General features: G+C 44.4%; 1 protein-coding gene across 1 annotated transcript; it reads right to left on the reverse strand.

Moving 5' to 3' along the window:
• Positions 1-3716: 3716 nt before the first annotated feature.
• CMPK1 (cytidine/uridine monophosphate kinase 1) lies at positions 3717-19832 on the reverse strand. The gene is made up of 6 exons (XM_065842394.2): positions 19579-19832; positions 10038-10184; positions 9105-9257; positions 6647-6723; positions 6471-6567; positions 3717-6029 (listed from the first exon to the last, which is right to left on the reverse strand). Exons 1-6 carry the CDS (start codon positions 19651-19653, stop codon positions 5988-5990), a joined length of 591 nt encoding a protein of 196 aa, XP_065698466.1. The 5' UTR covers positions 19654-19832; the 3' UTR covers positions 3717-5987.
• Between the last annotated feature and the right edge of the window lie 223 nt (positions 19833-20055).

Consider the following 20055-nt stretch of genomic DNA (forward strand, 5'->3'; position numbering starts at 1 on the left):
CAGCACTTAAAATCCTCAGCTCCCTGTCACAAGGAAGCGGTCAAATGCACTTTCGTTCCGCAGAAAATTTTAAATTAGAAAGAACATGGTAAAATTATCCCTGTTTCTATTTTCCATTGACATTTTGATTACCCAGCAAAAACGTGGCTGCTGATTATACTTCCATTTGAGAAATGCATTCAGGATGTTCCGTGCCATTGTTGTCTTCTATGCCCAAGGGTTTCTCGCATGGTTTGGCTAACAGCTCCCCTATTGCGGTAGGGAGATACTACCATACCTTGGGAAACCTTGTCCATCCAGGATGGAAAGGAAAGTAAGGAAGCCACTACAGCTCTCAGAGAGCATCCACATCTCATAGAAGTTTGTGTCTTTGGAGTACGAGGTGGGGCAGCAGCTTAACTTGAGACTCTGACAGCCCTGTCCCTGAAATAAAAGCACTGGTGATTTCCACCATATCCAAACAAAACCACAGGAGGTGTTCAGACCAAGACAGAGGTATTTGGATTGGAACACAGCGTGGAGCTCAGGATACTTGGTGTCTGCAGCTGAGCACTTCAGCTGGTTCTAGTTTAATCAGACAAAAGGAATAATACCCCAAACAGCAACCTAAAGAGAGAAATCTGTGCTCAGTCAGGAAAGAGGAGCACTGCAATTGCATCTGCCAAATATCTTGATAGATCACGGAAGTCAGGGGTTGGAAGGGACCTGGAAAGCTCATCCAGCGCAATCCCCCCATGGAGTAGGAACACCCAGCTGAGGTTCCACAGGAAGGTGTCCAGGCGGGTTGGAATGTCTGCAGAGAAGGAGACTCCACAACCTCCCTGGGCAGCCTGGGCCAGGCTCTGACACCCTCACCAGGAAGAAGTTTCTTCTCAAATTTAAGTGGAACCTCTTGTGTTCCAGTTTGAACCCATTGCCCCTTGTCCTGTCACTGGTTGTCACTGAGAAGAGCCTGGCTCCATCCTCCTGACACTCACCCTTTCCATATTGATCCCCATGAATGAGTCCCCCCTCAGTCTCCTCTCCTCCAGCTCCAGAGCCCCAGCTCCCTCAGCCTTTCCTCACACGGGAGATGCTCCACTCCCTTCAGCATCTTGGTGGCTGCGCTGGACTCTCTCCAGCAGTTCCCTGTCCTTCTGGAGCTGAGGGGCCACAACTGGACACTGATAGTCCATGAAGAGCTTCATCATAGATTCAGCTCCACTCCTAAGACTTGATCCCAGTGAGAAGCTACCCTGAAATCTCTTCTCACATCTCATGGCACTAAATACAAGTCCCTGTTGAGCACGAAGTTGAGGTTTGTGCAAGCAGAGCTGCCGAACGAGATTACCGCTTCCACGTACTATCCGCACATCATTACGCTTTGGCAGTCACGCAGCAACCCGTGCCATTTCTTACCATGAAGAAACTGCATTGTGCTAAAAAGCCCTGCAGAATAAAGCAGATACCATCTTTTGGGATGGTGCCTTGTATTTTCCAAGAGCTGTCTCGCTGCAGCAGCTATTACAAACTAAACCAAACCCTCCTGTTTGTAAATCAGAAAGAAAAAGCACAACGCAAACTGGTATTTGGTTTAGGACTGTATGGTTCACACAGCGCTTAAGAAGCATTTCAGACAAAAGCAAGCTTTCTGCCAAAAATTTAAGGGGAAAAAGAACATTTCTGCTCTGCTGTCTGAATGCAGTTAGAAACCAAGATGACAAAATAGCCTGGCATTGCTGCCCACTGTGAAATAAGCCGTGCATCTCGTCCTTTAAAAACACAGCTCAAATTGTCTTCATCCTGCCCAGTTTAGCTTTTGCAGCTTTACCCTAAGGAGAAATTCCTGTCCCCACAACCCCTCCTTTTGCTTTAATTTCTACCCAATATAGAGCAAAACAAGCACTGCTGCTGTGTGGAACAGATCTGTACCTAAAGCTGAAATCTGAGTAGTGACACCAAAATCATTTAACCTCTTTAAGCATCTTTCCTTTGGTTCTCGATCACCTCACTTGCTCCCATCGAAGCCTAACAGGTCATTGCTAGTTTCATGTCTAGTGATCAAGGGGGTTTTTATGCAATTGCTGCTAAGTACTGTGTTGAAGATGGACACATCTGGTCTCACTCGTATAAAAGAGCATGGATACTACACAGAGATTTTCTGTAGTCGGAAAAAAATAGCTTTGTCAGTTTTGGAACAGAAGATGCCCAATGGCAGAAACAGTAGTAGGTTCTGAATGCTCCAGCTGAAGGTACTCAAAGATTTCTGCAAGGAACAGAGATTGGGAAGAGCATCCCCCTCCCCATCCCAAAGAGCATCTGCAATTCAGAAAGGTCAGAAAAAGGCATGAAAATGCAGAAATAAGGAGGACGGAGAACACATGAGCTGAAGTTAGAAGACTCAGTACTGTTACTAACAAAAATACAGACCACAGGCTGAAAATGACTCTCTTAAACTAAGCAATATATGAAAAACAAAGGAGAGCAGCAAGATTAAACACATCTATGCCCCCCGTCTCCATTGTAAGATTTATAAAGGCCTGCAGACCAGAAGAGTGTGAGAACCACTGCTGTAAGAATCTACAAGTCTTAATATTCTTGTTACTGTCCTCTTTTGTTACCCGATGAGCTCAATCCTCTTTGCATCACCTTGCAGTTTTCATTATTAGCTGTTAAGGGCAGGATGCTGGGACTCTGGCACAGCCCCAGTTGCCCAGTCTGCAAGTCCTGCTGTTCTTGAAGAAACAACCTGGTCCTGCCAAGGGGCCAAGTGTTGTCCTCCTGGAGCAGGCGGCCAGCTGAGCAGACACAGATCAGAGCTTCAGAAACATCTGTACCGCAACAGGGACCAAACTGGTACTGAACTTCAGACTAAACAGGAAAGTAACCCCCTAAACTGCAGCTAGAAACTGCCAACCAGGAACAGCAATCGGCAGCTCCAGTGTGAACTGAGGCGTTTTGCTGTTTAACTCTCCCATTCTCCCCAGTCCAGGCATCCCCGCTGCTGGAGGACACGGCACTTTGCACAAGACCTTGGAACTCCCTCATGAACCATCTCTTCTTACTTGGAACATGTGTTGCTAATGGGGAATATCTTATATGAGGCAATTCTGAACAGCACGGCTATGGTCTTCTCCCCAAGTGTCTCCTTCACTTGCCACCACCCCAAAAACTTGGCATCTTTTGGGAAGGGATCTTCAGTTCAAGTGTCCCACTTGTGTGAGTGGGATGTCCCCAAGGAGACTCTACCGCCTCAGGACAAGCTTTGAGAAGTTTTTTTAAGAAAAACATTCAGTCTAACATAGTTTTACCAGCAGATAGAGACCTAAATTGCTGCAACCCCCCTGCTTTTCTCATCCCTTCACAGACCGGTTCTGTTAAGTCTTTCCAGAGGAAGGTTTCAAGTTCAACGTGATGCTTCCCGAAAACCTGCATGTGAATAATGTGAGGATGTATTTTAAGATAAGCCCAGCAACCAAACACATAACTATACAAATAGAGTAATTTGACAAACATATCAAGAAGAGGTACCAGTTCCACAGGCATTGATTGATCTTATCCTGTGCCTAACAGGCTCTTCAGCTCAGTTTTGATATAGAAAGCTGAAGTTTTATACATGTACCTGGTTTATACAGGCTCACAAAATAGATAACACTAATAAATACACACTTTATATATATATATATATATATAAAAAATATCCCTTGTGATAGATAATCATAAGCCAAACACCCATATTAAGCCACAGAACAAAGTTTATTGTATCTTCTCAAATTCTTTGTACAGTTTTGCTGCTAAACAGACACAACACAGCGGGACGTTGCCTTTAATCTTTATTTCAATCCTAAGTCCAACTTGAAAGAATTGGTAACACATTTAATGGCATCTTCAATAAATAAAATGACCAAAAAATATCTAGTCTTCGCACAGACACATTACAATCCACTCCAAATTCAATATTGCCAAAGCATTTTGTTCTAAAAACTTGCTCCGAAGGCGATTTTTTGTTTGTTTCAGCGCTTAAATACACAGAAAAGTATATGATGAGAGAAAACAGATACTCTATTCTGAACAGAACTTGTAAAAAGCAGTAACTTAGAAACAAAAGATAATTAAGTCTCTCTAATTAGATTAAAGAATCCAGTTTGAGGTCTTTTTGGAAAAAATCCTGATTTTAACCTTCATATCAAAACACGTAGTTTTGCCAGCTCCTATCCTATGTCAGCACACTTATACAATAAGAATTCAATGCCATGATTTCATTTTTAAGGGGAAATTCGTACAGCGCAAGCATTGACCTCCCACACTCACTAAAGTAGCCGTGGTCCGTATATTCTGCAGCGGTAAGAGGCGATTTGTGCTCGGTCCATCATTTGAGCTCCTACCATAGCGGAAAAGAGCCTGTAGTTCACCCTTTGTTTCTGCATCTCAGTGCAGGAACCTCAGCGAGCTGAGAATTCCTGCAAACACAAACCTTCCCGCACAGATCACGTTGCAGGATGAGGACCAACGCGTCTGATTCTCATTAGAAGCCAGGCTTTATTTAAAGCTTTTCTCAAAGAAAACCACCACTGAAGAAAAGCTGACCCCCAAAAAAGCTCCAAATTGCAATTCCCTGTGATTTCCGACATCTATTAGTATATCACAAACCAATTACAGTGTCAGTTCATGTAGGAAGAACCATTCTATCACTAAAATTAGTTAAAACACTCATCTTCAAGCCTTCTGGAGCCTTCTTCAGTGAGGGCTTAGGGCATGCAAGGAATGCACGGTTGGGCCCCCCCAGACCTATGCATAGTATATAGGGGACAGAAAAGGTTAATTTAAACAAAAGGCAGAATTGCACCACATCTGTGCAAACATTTAAACCAGTTTGTTTCATCTGGTCGCTTATCCCAACCACTTGTCTTGACCGTACTTGGCTAATTCAAGAGAACGTGATGAAGCACAACCCAATTTATTTAAGGGAATGGAACATTTTCCTGCAGGTGTCTTCCCCTCAGCTGACCCCATCGTCACAAAAGTGCAATAATTTACAATCTTTTCAAACAAACAGCTATTAAAAGAACACAACTTCAGGGAAACAAATTCACTAGTTTAACCATAAAAATATTTGCCCAGGTAACAAACCTTAAAGCATTCGGTAACACAGTATTTCAATAATAACACAGAGAATCCCTTCCACTTGTTAAAAAAGACAGAACTGTTACAAGATTTTGCTTATTTTACACTATTTAAGAGTTTTGCGATCTTGTGAAGACCGTGCTGTAATTAAGAATCTAACTGTCATTTTAAATACGTGAGTATGGAAATACTGGCCTGACTGAAATGATATTCTCAAGCCTTTGCAAATAAAGACGAGGTAAGGCCAGGGCCATGTCAGCCAGGTACTCAAGAACTTACAGGACAGTTTATATCCGGAGTCATCCGAAAGCACCACTTCTCATACTTCGTCTACCTGTTGCTGAACAGCGTATTAAATGGTTTTGTGAGAACTGCTAAACCAGATTCTCATACTAACAGTAGCTTGACTTAGAGAATTCAGGTTTGGGGACAACAGGGAACTTATTGACAAAATCATAGTCTGGAAAATTTCTGCTAAATTTGGTCCAAGCATCCAAAAAACAACCAAGGGCATGCACGTCCCTCATTGCTTAATGATGATCTTTAGTTATCCTTAAAAAAAAGTGTATGGCAATAAGGAATAAGGGCTGCCCATGATAGGCACAGAATAAATAGTCTCTTCAGAGAGATGTTTCAAGTGTGGTTTTGCCATGTGAGAAACTGAGCTTGTACTAATCAAGAACCCTGAAATTTGTACATCGTAGCCACAAGAAATTTCCTATTTAAGAACCAGATCCATTTGTAATTAACTGCTTTCCCAATCCTCATTAGATATGTGAAAACCAATTAAAAAATCTTTTAAAACGATTACAAAGAGTGGACTGCAGCAGCAGCTATTCAAGCGAGATTCAAGCACGAGTTGAAATGAACGTTCAAGCTGGGCGTTAGCCTTCTTTGTCGAAAATTTGTACGACTTTTTCGAAAACCTAAAAAGAGAGAGAACAATGTTAATTTTACGAAGTGTCAATCAACCAGTTACTTCAAACCAGCACACACAATAATTGATAGTATTTTTAAAATATAGTTTTTTCTTAGAACATTCACAATAATTCTTTAACAGTGAAATTGGCAGAAGAGCAATACTAATGTGGAAAGGCAAAAGCTCATGAAAGTCAATAAGACAAGACACTGCTAAACACACAAACACTGAAAATGTGTTTAGCCCAGCTCATGTTCATGCAGAACTAATTGATTTCTGGAAGTTATTCACATCTTAATCAATCCTCCAAGAGTCAAAATGAGAGTTCCACAGGCTCCCCCAGTAACACACATCAGTGCTGAATTAGCACACTAACCACACATCTCAGAAAAATGCCAAAAATACGTACCGCTGTCATCCCCATGGTTTTTTTGGCTGATATACTTACTTCATCAACAGATTTTGAGGCATCCACTTTTCTGACTTTTCCCATTCTCTCATACAAATCTATTATAGGTCTGGTAGACTGCAGATATGTATGAATTCTAGGAGAAAGCATGGGGGGAAAAGCATTACACAGCAGAATATTAACAGAAGGGAACTGAAATGTTTTGGAGATAGTACCTCTTTTCCAGACTCTCCCGGTTATCATCACTCCTACCACTGCTCTTGCCTCTTTCAAGACAGCGGCCAATACATATCTACAAAAAAAACATCAAAAAGATGATCACAACCAAGAACACAAGGTGCTATTTCAAAAGCAGGAACAGAACAAAAATCCAGAAAATCTAAATAGGCTTGACACACAAAATAGTGTCCAGATGTGGTAGGCGTAACCAGAATTCATGTGGCAAGTTAAGATTCTTCCAGAGAAAAAGGATGCTAGCTTTAGATAGCTTTAGTGAGGTGGACTGCAAACTGGCTGAAGTGAAGAAGCCAGAGAGCCGTGGTCAATGAGACAGAGTCCAGTTGAGGCCTGGATCCAGTGCAGTGCCTCAGGGGCCAGTATTATTCAATATATTCATCAATGATTTGGATGAGGGAATAGAGTGACTGTCAGCAAGTTTGCTGGTGACACCAAGCTGGGAGGAGTGGGTGACACTGGAAGCTGTGCTGCCATCCAGAGACCTGGACAGGCTGGAGAGTTGGGCGGGGAAAAATGTAATGAAATAGAACAAGGGCAAGTGTAGAGCCTTGAATCTGGGCAGGAACAACCCCAGGTTCCAGTCTAAGTTGGGGAATGAGCTATTAGAGAGCAGTGTAGGGGAAAGGGACCTGGGGGTCCTGGGGACAGCAGGGTGACCATGAGCCAGCACTGGGCCCTTGTGGCCAGGAAGGCCAATGGTACCTGGGGTGGGTTAGAAGGGGGTGGTCAGTAGGTCAGAGAGGTTCTCCTGCCCCTCTGCTCTGCCCTGGGGAGACCACACCTGGAATATTGTGTCCAGTTGTGGCCCCTCAGCTCCAGAAGGACAGGGAACTGCTGGAGAGAGTCCAGCGCAGCCACCGAGATGCTGAAGGGAGTGGAGCATCTCCCGTGTGAGGAAAGGCTGAGGGAGCTGGGGCTCTGGAGCTGGAGAAGAGGAGACTGAGGGGGGACTTATTCCTGGGGATCAATATGGAAAGGGGGAGTGTCAGGAGGATGGAGCCAGGCTCTTCTCAGTGACAACCAATGATAAGACAAGGGGCAATGGGTTCAAACTGGAACACAAGAGGTTCCACTTAAATTTGAGAAGAAACTTGTTCATGGTGAGGGTGGCAGAGCCTGGCCCAGGCTGCCCAGGGAGGTTGTGGAGTCTCCTTCTCTGCAGACATTCAAACCCGCCTGGACACCTTCCTGTGGAACCTCAGCTGGGTGTTCCTGCTCCATGGGGGGATTGCACTGGATGAGCTTTCGAGGCCCCTTCCAACCCCTGACATTCTGTGACTCCATCAGTTTATTAAAATGGGGGCTCTTAAAATGGCATTGGGGTCAGTGGAAACAAAAGCAACATGAAGTTTCTGGTTCGACTGCGTGTCCAACTTGAGGCATTTAAAGAAAAGAATTATCTGCTTTTCAAGGATGCATTGAGACTTTCTGCAAAGCAGCCCGGCAAATTCAACCACCACTCTGCGCCTGCACTGAAAGTCACGGTGGCCTCTCCCAATCATTTGCTAAGGCTACACACCAAGCTAAAACGTTCTTACTTGACACTGCTATAACGAAGACTTAAAAATCAAATTATTTTTCCTACAAAGTACACCCATAGCAAAACAAAATAACCCAGAGGATCATGAAGGCATTGTTATTTATTTTTAGCTCTAGTAACAAAATTAGAACCCTCAAATTAACACCCTACCAAGTGAAAATCTAAACTTATTTAAGTTTTTAAATAGAAAAAAAATAACCCCTCACTTGTTCTTTGAGATTTTAAAAAAATAATAAATAAAAAATGTAAAAACAAAATTCTCAGGAAATTGGGAAAAAGGGTAAAAGGATGAAAATCAGCTCAAGGTGTTGGGATCCTCAGATCAGTTTTTATGCCTCAATGGCACTGACATATTAAAGAGACAGCGTATCATGGGACTTGTCAAATTAATGTAATGTATCACTGTCAAAATGCCCTTGTGATCTAATGACTGAAAACGTTGATTACTGGCTCTCTTATAGCACAGCTCGTAACTAGAAAATAAAGATGATTGCTGCTACCAGCACTTCAGAATTAAAACAGGCATTGCACTCTAGTACATTTTGGACTAAACAACAGTTAGAAGTAAACCGAGTAATGTTTTTTGAAAATTAACTACATTTTGTATCATCTATTTCAAGTTTTTATCAATTTTGCTTAAGGATGCAATTGCCTGAAGTACTTCTTCAATATAAGGTATTTGTACATGATTATACCAAGCGTCCGTCTGCTGTTTCAAAGACATCCAGGTTTTTATCTGCAAAGACAAATTGCTGAAAAATCCTTGAAACTCACAGACCAAGTTTTCCTTCTGTTCTTACATTAGCACATAGACTACCTGACAGTTTTATTGTTCTTCCTGAAGGATTCTCCCAATACAGCCAGAAAGGAAGTTACAGGATGACACACTTCATTACCTCATTGTCACAATCAAAAAAGAGAACAAAAGAAACATCCGCCTTTCCATCCATGGTCTTATTCCAACCTTGAAGATTATCTTCATTCCTGGGAAAGCCATCAATTAAGAACTTGTTCTTCTGGGAATTGGCAGCCATTGTTTGATCCATAGCCTGATAAAAGAATTCAATTCATGATCTCCTGTACATACAACCATTTATCTACTTACTAAATTACCCCCAAAACGTTGACGTGGTAAATTGAGCAGCTTTTATCTTCAATTTACTGCAGATTTACAAGATGTATTTTTGTTTCACCTTCAACGCATGCTAATTAACCCCCTGATGCATCCATACATTCTTCTTTCAAACTGAATTGGCTATTTCATAAAGCTCAAAATCTTGTAACACACAATCCCAGCTTTAAAAGTTGATTTTCTACAAGATACTGGAAAGCGCTGTTACACAACAAGATGCCAAAACATGACCTAGAATTAATTCTAATAGAAAAACTCCACATAAACTTAGTGCCATGAGCAACAGAAGCCTTTTTTGCCTTAAAGGAAATACTCTGGTTGTTTTCCTGGGCGTCTAATAAGGATAAAGGCTGGAGCTTTTCCTTCCACAGGAACATTAGCAGGTGCTCTTCTCTTTCACCTGGCTATCTATTTTGATAAAACTGACACAAATTTACTACCTCTAAGGCCTCTACCCTCCCGTTCAATACAACTGAGCTGACCAAGAGCTCCAAAAGCTAGTCAAGGGAAATAAGAAATCCAGAGTTGCACTGATTCCCTTAGAGCTACTAAAAAATACAGTAAAATATGTGCACTTACGTGTCCACTGTTTCATACTATTCACACCAGAGGAAAGGCAGCTCTTCCAGAATGAGGCCACTGCCTTTTTGCTTAAGTCTGTAAGAGTGAACCAGCAAGGAAACAGCCCTTTCCTTACCCTCTTCAGCAAGCTGATGGTTATTTCAACCGGTACAATTTCCCCCTCCTTAATGTAGTTCTCGATGAGCTCTCCATACTGTGAGCCTGGCCTTTTGCGTTCATCTCGAAGGAGGTCACCGGCAGAAAGGTGCGTGTAGCCGTATTTCTGAAACGTGCAGAACAAACAGGCATAAATTCTCTTAAATTAATACACTTGCAAAGTTAAATGTGGTTGATACTGTTGACATTATCTTCACACTACAACAGAAAAATACAGGGAACAGCACCTTGCTAGTGACAGATCTATTCCACCATCAGTATGTAATCCATAGCATACTCAGTATGCGCAGAAAGCACAGCGGTACAGAGATTCTTGAATAAAACGCTCAACAGGCTTTCATTCAGACAGTCATGTCCAGTTTTCAAAGGTAATTTTGCCATGTTTGGAAACTAGACTGGCTCAAAGTCCCTCCTGAAATGTTACAATGAGGCTTTTCACAATCACCAGATCTGATACAAGCAGTTCAACTGCTTAAAAATTCGAAGTGGTTATCAGTCACTGGGGCAAGTCTTGATTTACAAAGTGAAAAAGTCAAGACTCTCCTTGCTATATTTATGCAACAGGTTGGCAATTCTAAATAATTACCTACTTAAAAAAAGCACATGAAGTGGTTGCAGGTTCTTTGGATCTGGAAGGAGCAGTGTAGGGGAAAGGGACCTGGGGGTCCTGGGGACAGCAGGGTGACCATGAGCCAGCACTGGGCCCTTGTGACCAGGAAGGCCAATGGTACCTGGGGTGGGTTAGAAGGGGGTGGTCAGTAGGTCAGAGAGGTTCTCCTGCCCCTCTGCTCTGCCCTGGGGAGACCACACCTGGAATATTGTGTCCAGTTGTGGCCCCTCAGTTCCAGAAGGACAGGGAACTGCTGCAGAGAGTCCAGCGCAGCCACCAAGATGCTGAAGGGAGTGGTGCTGTGAGCTACTGGAGAGCAGGCTTGGGCATGCAGGAGGGTGGCAATGGATGTCACCATCCTTGGGGAACTGCTGGAGAGAGTCCAGCGCAGCCACCAAGATGCTGAAGGGAGTGGAGCATCTCCCGTGTGAGGAAAGGCTGAGGGAGCTGGGGCTCTGGAGCTGGAGGAGACTGAGGGGGGGACTCATTCATGGGGATCAATATGGAAAGGGGGACTGTCAGGAGGATGGAGCCAGGCTCTTGTCAGTGACAACCAATGGCAGGACAAGGGGTAATGGGTTCAAACTGGAACACAAGAGGTTCCACTTAAATATGAGAAGAAACCTCTTCCTGGTGAGGGTGGCAGAGCCTGGCCCAGGCTGCCCAGGGAGGTTGTGGAGTCTCCTTCTCTGCAGACATTCAAACCCGCCTGGACACCTTCCTGTGGAACCTCAGCTGGGTGTTCCTGCTCCATGGGGGGATTGCACTGGATGAGCTTTCCAGGTCCCTTCCAATCCCTGACATTCTGTGATATCCCAAGCACAGCGCAAGTCAGAAATCCTTATGTTCCCGTTGTGGTTCCAACACCAACCTCCTCCTCCAGCTGGGTCAAACCACTTACAACTCTGCAGCCACACAACCCATCCTGCACAGGCGCTCCCCAAACCGCACCCCCGTCCCTGCCGCCTCCTCCCCCACGAGGAACAGGACAAACCGGGAGGGCAGCCCTGGTAGACACCGGTACCTTCTGATGATGATGTGGCAGATGAAGGTGAACAATTCCACCGGTACCACCCTGTGCCACGCCACGTACAGTCAACAGAGCGCAGTGAGATCAGGTCCAAGTCTATCCATTTGGTGCCAGCAAACAGCGGTACTCTTTTCTTTCACCTCCTTGATGTTTACCTGAGCTAGGTATACATCCAAAACAGATCACACCCGTACACACTCATCCTAAAGCTTTTACACAAAAAGAGTGGCAGCAAAAAAACCTTCAGGGCTATCAGCTTGGCTGCAGCAACATCCAAAGCAAATTTCAGAAAAGGTGCCTGAGCAGCATAATAACGTGACTACACACACTTTGTAAGGCTGTGAACTTGGGATTTATAAACTTGGCTACTGGACTAAGCACAACAGAACTATTACACAAGCCACTAAATGACTTTCGAAATATTCCAGTTGCTTTCCAATTTCGCCCACAAAAGCGTGGCAAGTTAGTTCTGCCATAGTCATAATTTAAGGAGGGATATAATTACCTAAATCTCCAAAACTCTACACAGCTGGTGGAAAAAGGAAGCAAGATTTTGCTCTAAATAACTGTGAAGGAAAAGCTCCACAGACATCCTCTATAAGCTCACTGTACTTTAATGTGCACCACATTTGGATATGCCTATTTCATTGCAAATCTAAATATTAACTATGAACTACAGAAGCCATAAACCAGAATAAATCTTTCCTTATAAGCAAGAAACCTTACTCTACTGAACCCTAAATTAACATGTAGCTCTTCTTGCTGAAGTTAAAGAATTATATTTTTAACATTACATTTCTACAAAGGAGAAAACGGGAGGAAAATATAATCCTTTTGGTTTTAGAGGATTACCAAACCATTTAATTTTCCTTGGCATTTCCCTTTTCATGCATGAAAATGAAATCAAGTCAGGCAATTTTTGGAATTCTCTGTCCCAAACTAAAATAGGTTTTAATGGCTGAATGGGAAAGTAGAAGATAGAAGTGTGCTAAAGTGCTGTGGCATAAACAGACTTGTTTTAAATAATAGTAAATTGTATTCTAGAGTAACCTTGAGAACGGATTAACCAGGCAACAAGAAAAACAAGCCTCTCCTTTGGGGGCAAAACATCTATTTGTTAACTGTACTGAGTCCAGAGCCAAAGACAACACATTGGTTTAAACAATGCAAACAAGGCCAGAGAATGGCTTGGCTGCTGCTCCGTGCACAGAAGGTTCTGAGATGTGGTGCTCACGCTGCTCTCGCCCATTTAAATCAATTAATACAGGGCACAAAGTTTTCTTTGATCTTCAGAGAGATAAACCCTCAGCAAGCGTCCTGAATCGGACAAAATTGTCACATCCCCAAGAGCTCGCAAAAGAGACCGTGATGTAACTGCACAAAAAATGGGGCGAAACGGCATCTTGCTGAAGTTTGCGTTGTGCCAGCAGAGCCTCCAGCGGTGCCAAGCACATCGATGCAATCCCTAGAACGTGGCTACTGCATAATCCTCCTCCTCCAAAATCACAAAGGGAGCAGGACTGCGGCTGCCAAACTATGGAAGAGCTTTTCCTCCAGTTCTTGAAGGACGCATATATGTTACATTCGTAATGTCAGACTGAAAGGAAGATTCAGAATAGAAACTAGGTTAAAAAAATATGCCAAGCACCTAAAATCTGGATTTTTAGATTACAGAGATTTAAAAAAAGAAAATATAGAATTAACTATTCTATAACTTATTTCGGCGCTAATGTTTTCTGCTATGCTTAGCTCTGGGGGACTACGGTGGGTCTGCGGATTCCCTGATGGAGGGCATGGGAACAGAAATTAGCTTTGAAGATATTAAGGCCTACCCGTGAGAAAGATGGGAGTAAAGGAGTATCTGGAGATGTTAAGGATGTACCTGTGAGAGAGAAGGGAGTAAAAGAGGAACATTGATGACAGCAAAAATAGGCTATGAGATGCTACTGCTGTAACTTGTAACCAATGGTGAAGACACACATGAATTGGTACAACCGTATAAAAATGCACTTGTGGCAATAAACGGCATCTGCTACTTTCATCCTGGAAGAACTTGGTCCATGTCATTTGTCTGTCTCAACCGGGACACTTAGACTGCTGTGCTGTTCTATAAGAAGAAAAAAATATTAAATTGCTGTTACATAAGTTCTTGTTATTTCTAAACCTATTTTTATATTTGGAACACCATAATCCAAATATCTTACAAAAATTAGCTGTGAATGAATGAAAGAGATGAAAATCAGCTGTCTTCAGCACCACTGGAGTCACCTTCTTCCTTTGCTTAAAAAATATCAATCACAGTGCCATGGAAAGGCAAGCTCAATTTTCCATTGATCCCAGCACAGAGGGTTCGTCAGCACACACTTAGTACCGTGTAGAGCAGGGCAAAACACGGCTCGCTTGTTGGAATCACAGTGGCCTGGGAAATCAGTCCCCATGCAGCAGGACAAGCTGGGCCAAGCAAGATGGATGCTCCACGTCTCCAAATCACAACCCGAGACCGCAGCCTCCCTGGGACGCCCTGTTCTCCCCTGGCCTACAGCCACTTGCAGCTTTCTTCTGTCAGTCGGGATTTACAACGTCCACTGCCCAGACAGAGCATTCTTTGCTTTCAGAAAACACACTAAATATACTGATATAACAGAAAATACTTGAGTTGTCTCTGTGCTGTGCTTGACTCAAGGAAGAGATCACCGTAGCAATGTTCTCCGGGCAGTAAGAAAGGATCAGGAGCGTGCAGCTGCTGCTGCTGGGACTCCTCACCCAACCGGCTTTGGGGGGGATCTGGGTTTATTTCTGCTTCAGCCCTGTCTGGTCCAGCAATACATCCCTCCACTAAATGCACAGCTTGAGACTTCCCTAAGTGAGCAGAAGCCAAGAAAAAGCAAGAGAGACACAAATTACTACTTTGACCTTGACTCCTATCTTGGCTTATCATTGTTACTCCAAAAATGAAAGTCACAGGGCTTAAGATCTAAACACATAAAATACAAACATTTATTGCCCTTCTTCTGACCTGTCATATCTTGAGCAACCTTAATAAACAACTGAAGTTTGCTACATGTTCTCCGACAAACCATTCAAGAAGCAGTTAAAATAAAAACAGAGCTGGGTAAAGCCTGCAGCCTTCGTGGGTTTCTTTTCTTTAAGCCTAAAAAGCTTTTGTCTGTCTTATTAGCAATTAACACATGGAATTCTAACTTTGGGGCATAGAGTATAATGCAGTAATAGACCTTCTGTCTGCTTATTCCAAAAGGCGACATTTTCTTAGCTTGAAATACGTTCTTGTCTCTGGGGGAGGAAAAACAAACCCAAAACCACATTAACAAAACTAAACACACAAAGGAGATTCCCACGGACATCGCCCCCAGGGAAGCGGGTGGATAGACCCAGCACCCCAGGGCTTCAGAACACTCAGATCAACCAAGGCAACCAGTGGAATTGGGAAAGCCCCAAATTCAACACCCAGTGAGTGAGTCTGTGTCCTGCAAAACTGAAGCACAGTGATAAATCTTCAGGGGGTGGGTGTGAATTGATATGATCACCCACCACGTTTGTAACAAAGCTCCAAAGTTCAGAAATATAAACTTATATTCCAAAATAAACCCACCACACACTATGAGAACTTCAGGCTAAGTGGACCACTAATACTTGGCACTCTCAGAAGAGATTTCAGAAATTGAGTTTAAAGCAAATAATTTTAATAACATTTTTATTTCAAGGAAGTTAACGCCGTCTTGAACTTCCAAAGGACATTTAACACATGACAGCCAAGCCTAAATCCACTGCTACTTTCAGAGGATTGTTCTGATACAATAAGTTCTTCTTTGCATTGTTTCTTTCACCCTAGGAAATCTCCTTATCATATATCCCAAAGCAACTTAACAGCTTTTTCCACTTGGCTATTAACTTATGCTCTTATAAAACGAGAAGGCTCAGCATCCCACCTTGTGGGATTAATTTTAGATTTAACCACAACCACACAGGATAAGGCTGTGGTGGAGGTGAATGATATTTTGGGTAGGCAGAGAGAGGTGTCTTGCACACCCCACATCCCTACAGAATCACGTTGCCAAAACAAACAAACAAAAATACAACTCAGATCTTGCTTGGAATAAAGACAAATGACTTAGTTATTATTCCTTCTTCCAACCAAAGAGCTTTGCATTTCAGGCAGAGGTTGTAAGGAGTTAAATTTTAAATACATGAAAGCATAGTATGTGCAGATTTAAAGAACGTATTTCTTTCCCTTGACTTTTATAACCATTTGATAAGCAAAGTTCAGAAGTCAGCAATAAAACACATTCAGCTTGCCCTGCATTCAAATTACATCATTCGACTACCTGCTCAAATATTTTGCCTCACACTACAAGCTACACAACAGTAGGAGGTGATGGTAAACTCCACCTCACACGGCTGTGGAAGGTTTTGGGAGTTTATTGGCAGAGCTGGAAGGGAGAGGACAAGAACTTAACAGGGAATTCTGCTTCATCCCTCCCTAAAAAGAACAAACTGATCTAGAGCAGCAGTTCTGCCACATCTGCATTCCAGCGACAATTCTGTGAGTTTGTGCAGTGTACACACGAACCTTCCCTTCATATCAGAGAAAACCAGCCTGGTTCAGCTGTCTCCTCCAACCTTATCTGTGAAGATAAAGAAACCTAATCGCTTACCTGCTGTTCCCTTTCGCACACTGTGTCAATACCCATTTCCGCTTGTTATTATGTCATCTTCCCTCGAATCATTTCTCCATTGGGTCCAAATTTGACATGAATACCTGCCTTTCCAGAATGAAGGACTCCAGCACACACACATTGAGCAGTTGTGATTTAGGCTAGTACTTCAACACATATTTCGCTCAAAACATGTGATAGCCATTTCCCTTTTCTTGGAATGTAAACTACAGTCAGCAAAACAATTACAGTACTTGGAGAAATTGTTCTCAGGTAGTACGTAATCCCCCCCTTTCTCTACAAAACATAGCTACCCTTGGTTTTGTAATAAAATAATGTTAAAATCATACAAGATAGCAGCTTTCCAGTACCTAAAGGGGACCTACAAGAAAGCTGGAGAAGGAATATTACAAGAGCATGTAGTGATAGGACCAGGGGTGATGGCTTTAAACTGAAACAGGGTAGATTTAGATTAGATATAAGGAAGAAACTTTTCACCACAAGGGTGGTGAGGTGCTGGAACAGGCCAGAGAAGTTGTGGATGCCCCATCCTTGGAAATGTTCAAGGCCAGGTTGGTTTGGGCTTCGAACAACCTGGTCTAGTGGAAGGCGTTCCCGCCCATGGCAGGGGTTGGAACTATAAGAGATGATCTTTAAGGTCCCTTCCAACCCAAACCATTCCATGATTCTATCTTACCTCAGCAAAGTCAGACTTCTCCCACATGTGATGTGCTCTGTCTCAGATCTCTAGTATGAAGAGAAACTGAGAAACATTTATAGCTCATACTGGACTTTTTGTTCAGCACAAACTTCAGATTTACAGCAAGATACTGGGTCAGATTCATTCCAAATGTAAACCAGCATTATGCAGTTCATTTACAAGGATGAATAAGGTTTATTATCACGCAGTTACAATCTTTCTTCTCTGTGGCAAGCTGCCAATAGGGTTTAAAATCTGAACAAAAATACACTTTAAAGCTAAAGACAGCACTGACTGCATACAGGCTGTTGAGCAGGGCTCTCTGAGGGGCTGCCAGGGGCCTGGCCAAGGCTGTGTGCTTACAAGACAAGTTGCTCTCCAGTACCTCAGCTGCGTTTCATCCACACTTCCCTGTTCATGTCTCCTTTTTCTAGTTTTCCACCAGACCGCCATCAGTCCAGCTCTCCCTTCAAGCCTCTCTCCCTCTAAGCTCACCCAGTGGCTCCTGTAGAAAGGTCCAAGAGAGTCAGAACACCATCCCTCGCAGTCTGCACATGCCTTCTATTGGCAGCCCGCTGACTTCAATTTACTTCTTTCCATGCAGTGAACAGGATTAGCAGAATTTAAGCAAATGTGCATTTCTTAGTACTTGGACTTCCCTTTCCATGCTTAGAAAAGAAAATAAATACAGTACAAGCAAAGTTAACTTTCTTCTGTCATTTTGAGCTGCAAATACAACTTGAGTAGCAATGACTCATTTGAAGTTCTCCTAATAAAGTGGTCTTTATCCAATTATATTAGCATATCAAGCCAAAGGCAATTAAATTTCTAAACACAGGCCAGCAGCCACACAAGGTACTTTAGCCCTGAGGCTACACAAATGGTTTGGTGAAAGCCATTAACGACAGCCTACAACATTCCCCTACAGTTTAAGCTCATTTGTGCCAGGGGCAAAATCTGACACTACCAAAAAGCTTTTAAGAGCACTAGGAACCTTCCATCCCACAATTTAATTTAATGAGTAAGTTGGTTTGAATGAGAGTCCATAATTTGAGGTTAAAATCCTTCAGAACTAAAGTCATAACGGCATTTTTCAGTCTGGACCAAATTCGCCTAACATAGTTATACAACACTGACGACTGGGATATAATGGCAGCGTGGATAAACTGTAACAGCACTGCATCACCAAAATAGATGACACACAAAATGCGCCTGTACCAGGAGTTGTGGAGTTTTTTCCCAACAAGAGTTTCAGAAACATGGCCATTGCTACAGTTCTTAGTCATTTCTTTCAGTACAAGTATGGATGAGCTTTGATCCTAAATGGTTTTCAATAGGAAAAATATATTAAACTGCTCAGAGGAGAAAAAGTGTTTCAAATCTGGCATACACACACTTGGAAGCATCCAGCATTAACTGCTTCTGTAACTATCCACCTGAACACAGTGCAATTGTCTCATTGGGTTTTCAGTTTTTAAAAGAACAATACTACATGCCATAGCATTTGCTGTTCTTTCTTAAATACTTGTTCTATCTCAAAGGGATGTAAAAATATATTTGGAAAACTGAAAATGTGAAAATTACAGCATAACGTGTTCTCAGCCTGCAATGTCAGTTTTAAGCTCTTTTAAAAGAGAGAACAAGATTAACCATCCCTGGAGTCAGAGCATCCTTTGACTTCTATGATATTCTGTCACAAAATTTTGGTTCTATTTTTTAACATTTTACGTAAGCTGGCACCGGGTCAGAAAGCCAACACCCTACAGTGTCTACTGTACCGGTTTAACATTTATGGGACGGGCTTCAGAAGACACGGACCTTGACCCCATGCATTCGAATTCAACCCATTGCCAACCCCTGTAAACCACCTCGCCTCCCCTGCCACGCCAGCAGCACACGGGTGGCACCCCCGCAGTCACCTACGTGGCCACGCAGACGTGTACAGAGCCACCCACGGGGGCCGGGCTGCGAGACACCCAGCACCGCCCGGCCGGCAGCGGCTCCTCGGGGCCGGGGTTTGCCACCCCCCGGCAAGGCGCAGCAGGACATCGATGCTCCCACCCGAACCACTGCCCGTAACGCCACGCAGGGGAGTCCTCCAAGCCCCAAGCGGGTGTCCCCCTGCCCAGGGTGGGTGTCACTACAGGGAGACCCACCGTGGAGCAGGATGCCGTGGGAAGAAAAGGCAGCAGAAGGGAAAAGGCCAGCCCCTGGCTAAACCACCTGGCAAAGGCTGGAGCGGGGGGCTGCCCCCGCCGCTTTACCGGCTAACGGGCAGACGTGTGGCTGGTGGTTTTATTTTATCGCTTCCAAGTGGCGGGGAGAGCCCAGAGCACAGGGGGGATGCGGAGCCGCCGTCGGGTGAAGGAGAACGCGCTCCCCCAAGGAGCGGAACAGACCCTTGGGGGAAAGGGGGGGCTACAGCTCTCAGCAGAGCCCGCAGACCCCCCACAGCCGGAGCCCCCCGCCCCCACCAGCCGTCCTCACCTCCACGATGCGAGCGCACTGCGTCCCCTTGCCCGCCCCGGGCCCGCCGAGGACGAAAACGACGACGGGCTTCATGAGGAGTTGGAGACGGCGGCGGAGCAGCAGCAGGACAGCGACAACTCGGGGGCGGCCAGGGGGAGGCCGCGGAGCGGGCGAGGAGCGGCGGGCACCGGGGCCCGGGCTGGGGCTGAGGCAGAACCGCCGCCGCGCACCCGCTGCTGAGCTGTCCCCACCGAGGGAAAGTGCTTCCGGGTCCCCGGCGGCGCGCGCCGACCGGGAGGGGCGGGGCGGGCACGTGCGCGCAGGGCCGGCAGCGGCGGCTCCGCCATCCGGTGCGCAACGGGCAATGCGCCGCGCTCCGGTGAACGCCCGCCCTGAGCGCCGTGCGACCGCTAGGATCGGGGCGAGGCGGCCGGGCCCTGGCGCTGCTCCTCACCCCCGACGCGCCACCGGGCCCCGACCGGTTGTCACAAGCGC

The sequence above is a fragment of the Patagioenas fasciata genome, chromosome 6 (genome assembly GCF_037038585.1).
Source record: "Patagioenas fasciata isolate bPatFas1 chromosome 6, bPatFas1.hap1, whole genome shotgun sequence".
Taxonomy (NCBI): domain Eukaryota; kingdom Metazoa; phylum Chordata; class Aves; order Columbiformes; family Columbidae; genus Patagioenas; species Patagioenas fasciata.

Excerpts from the sequence above, each read along its gene's own strand:
- CMPK1 (XM_065842394.2), bottom strand. The coding sequence starts at position 19,653 with ATGAAGCCCGTCGTCGTTTTCGTCCTCGGCGGGCCCGGGGCGGGCAAG. Across the intron at positions 6,724-9,104 it reads TTTTTGATTGTGACAATGAG|ATATGTATTGGCCGCTGTCT; the intron begins GTAATGAAGTGT and ends TTTTTTTTGTAG. Across the intron at positions 6,030-6,470 it reads CCTCAAAATCTGTTGATGAA|GTTTTCGAAAAAGTCGTACA; the intron begins GTAAGTATATCA and ends CTCTCTTTTTAG.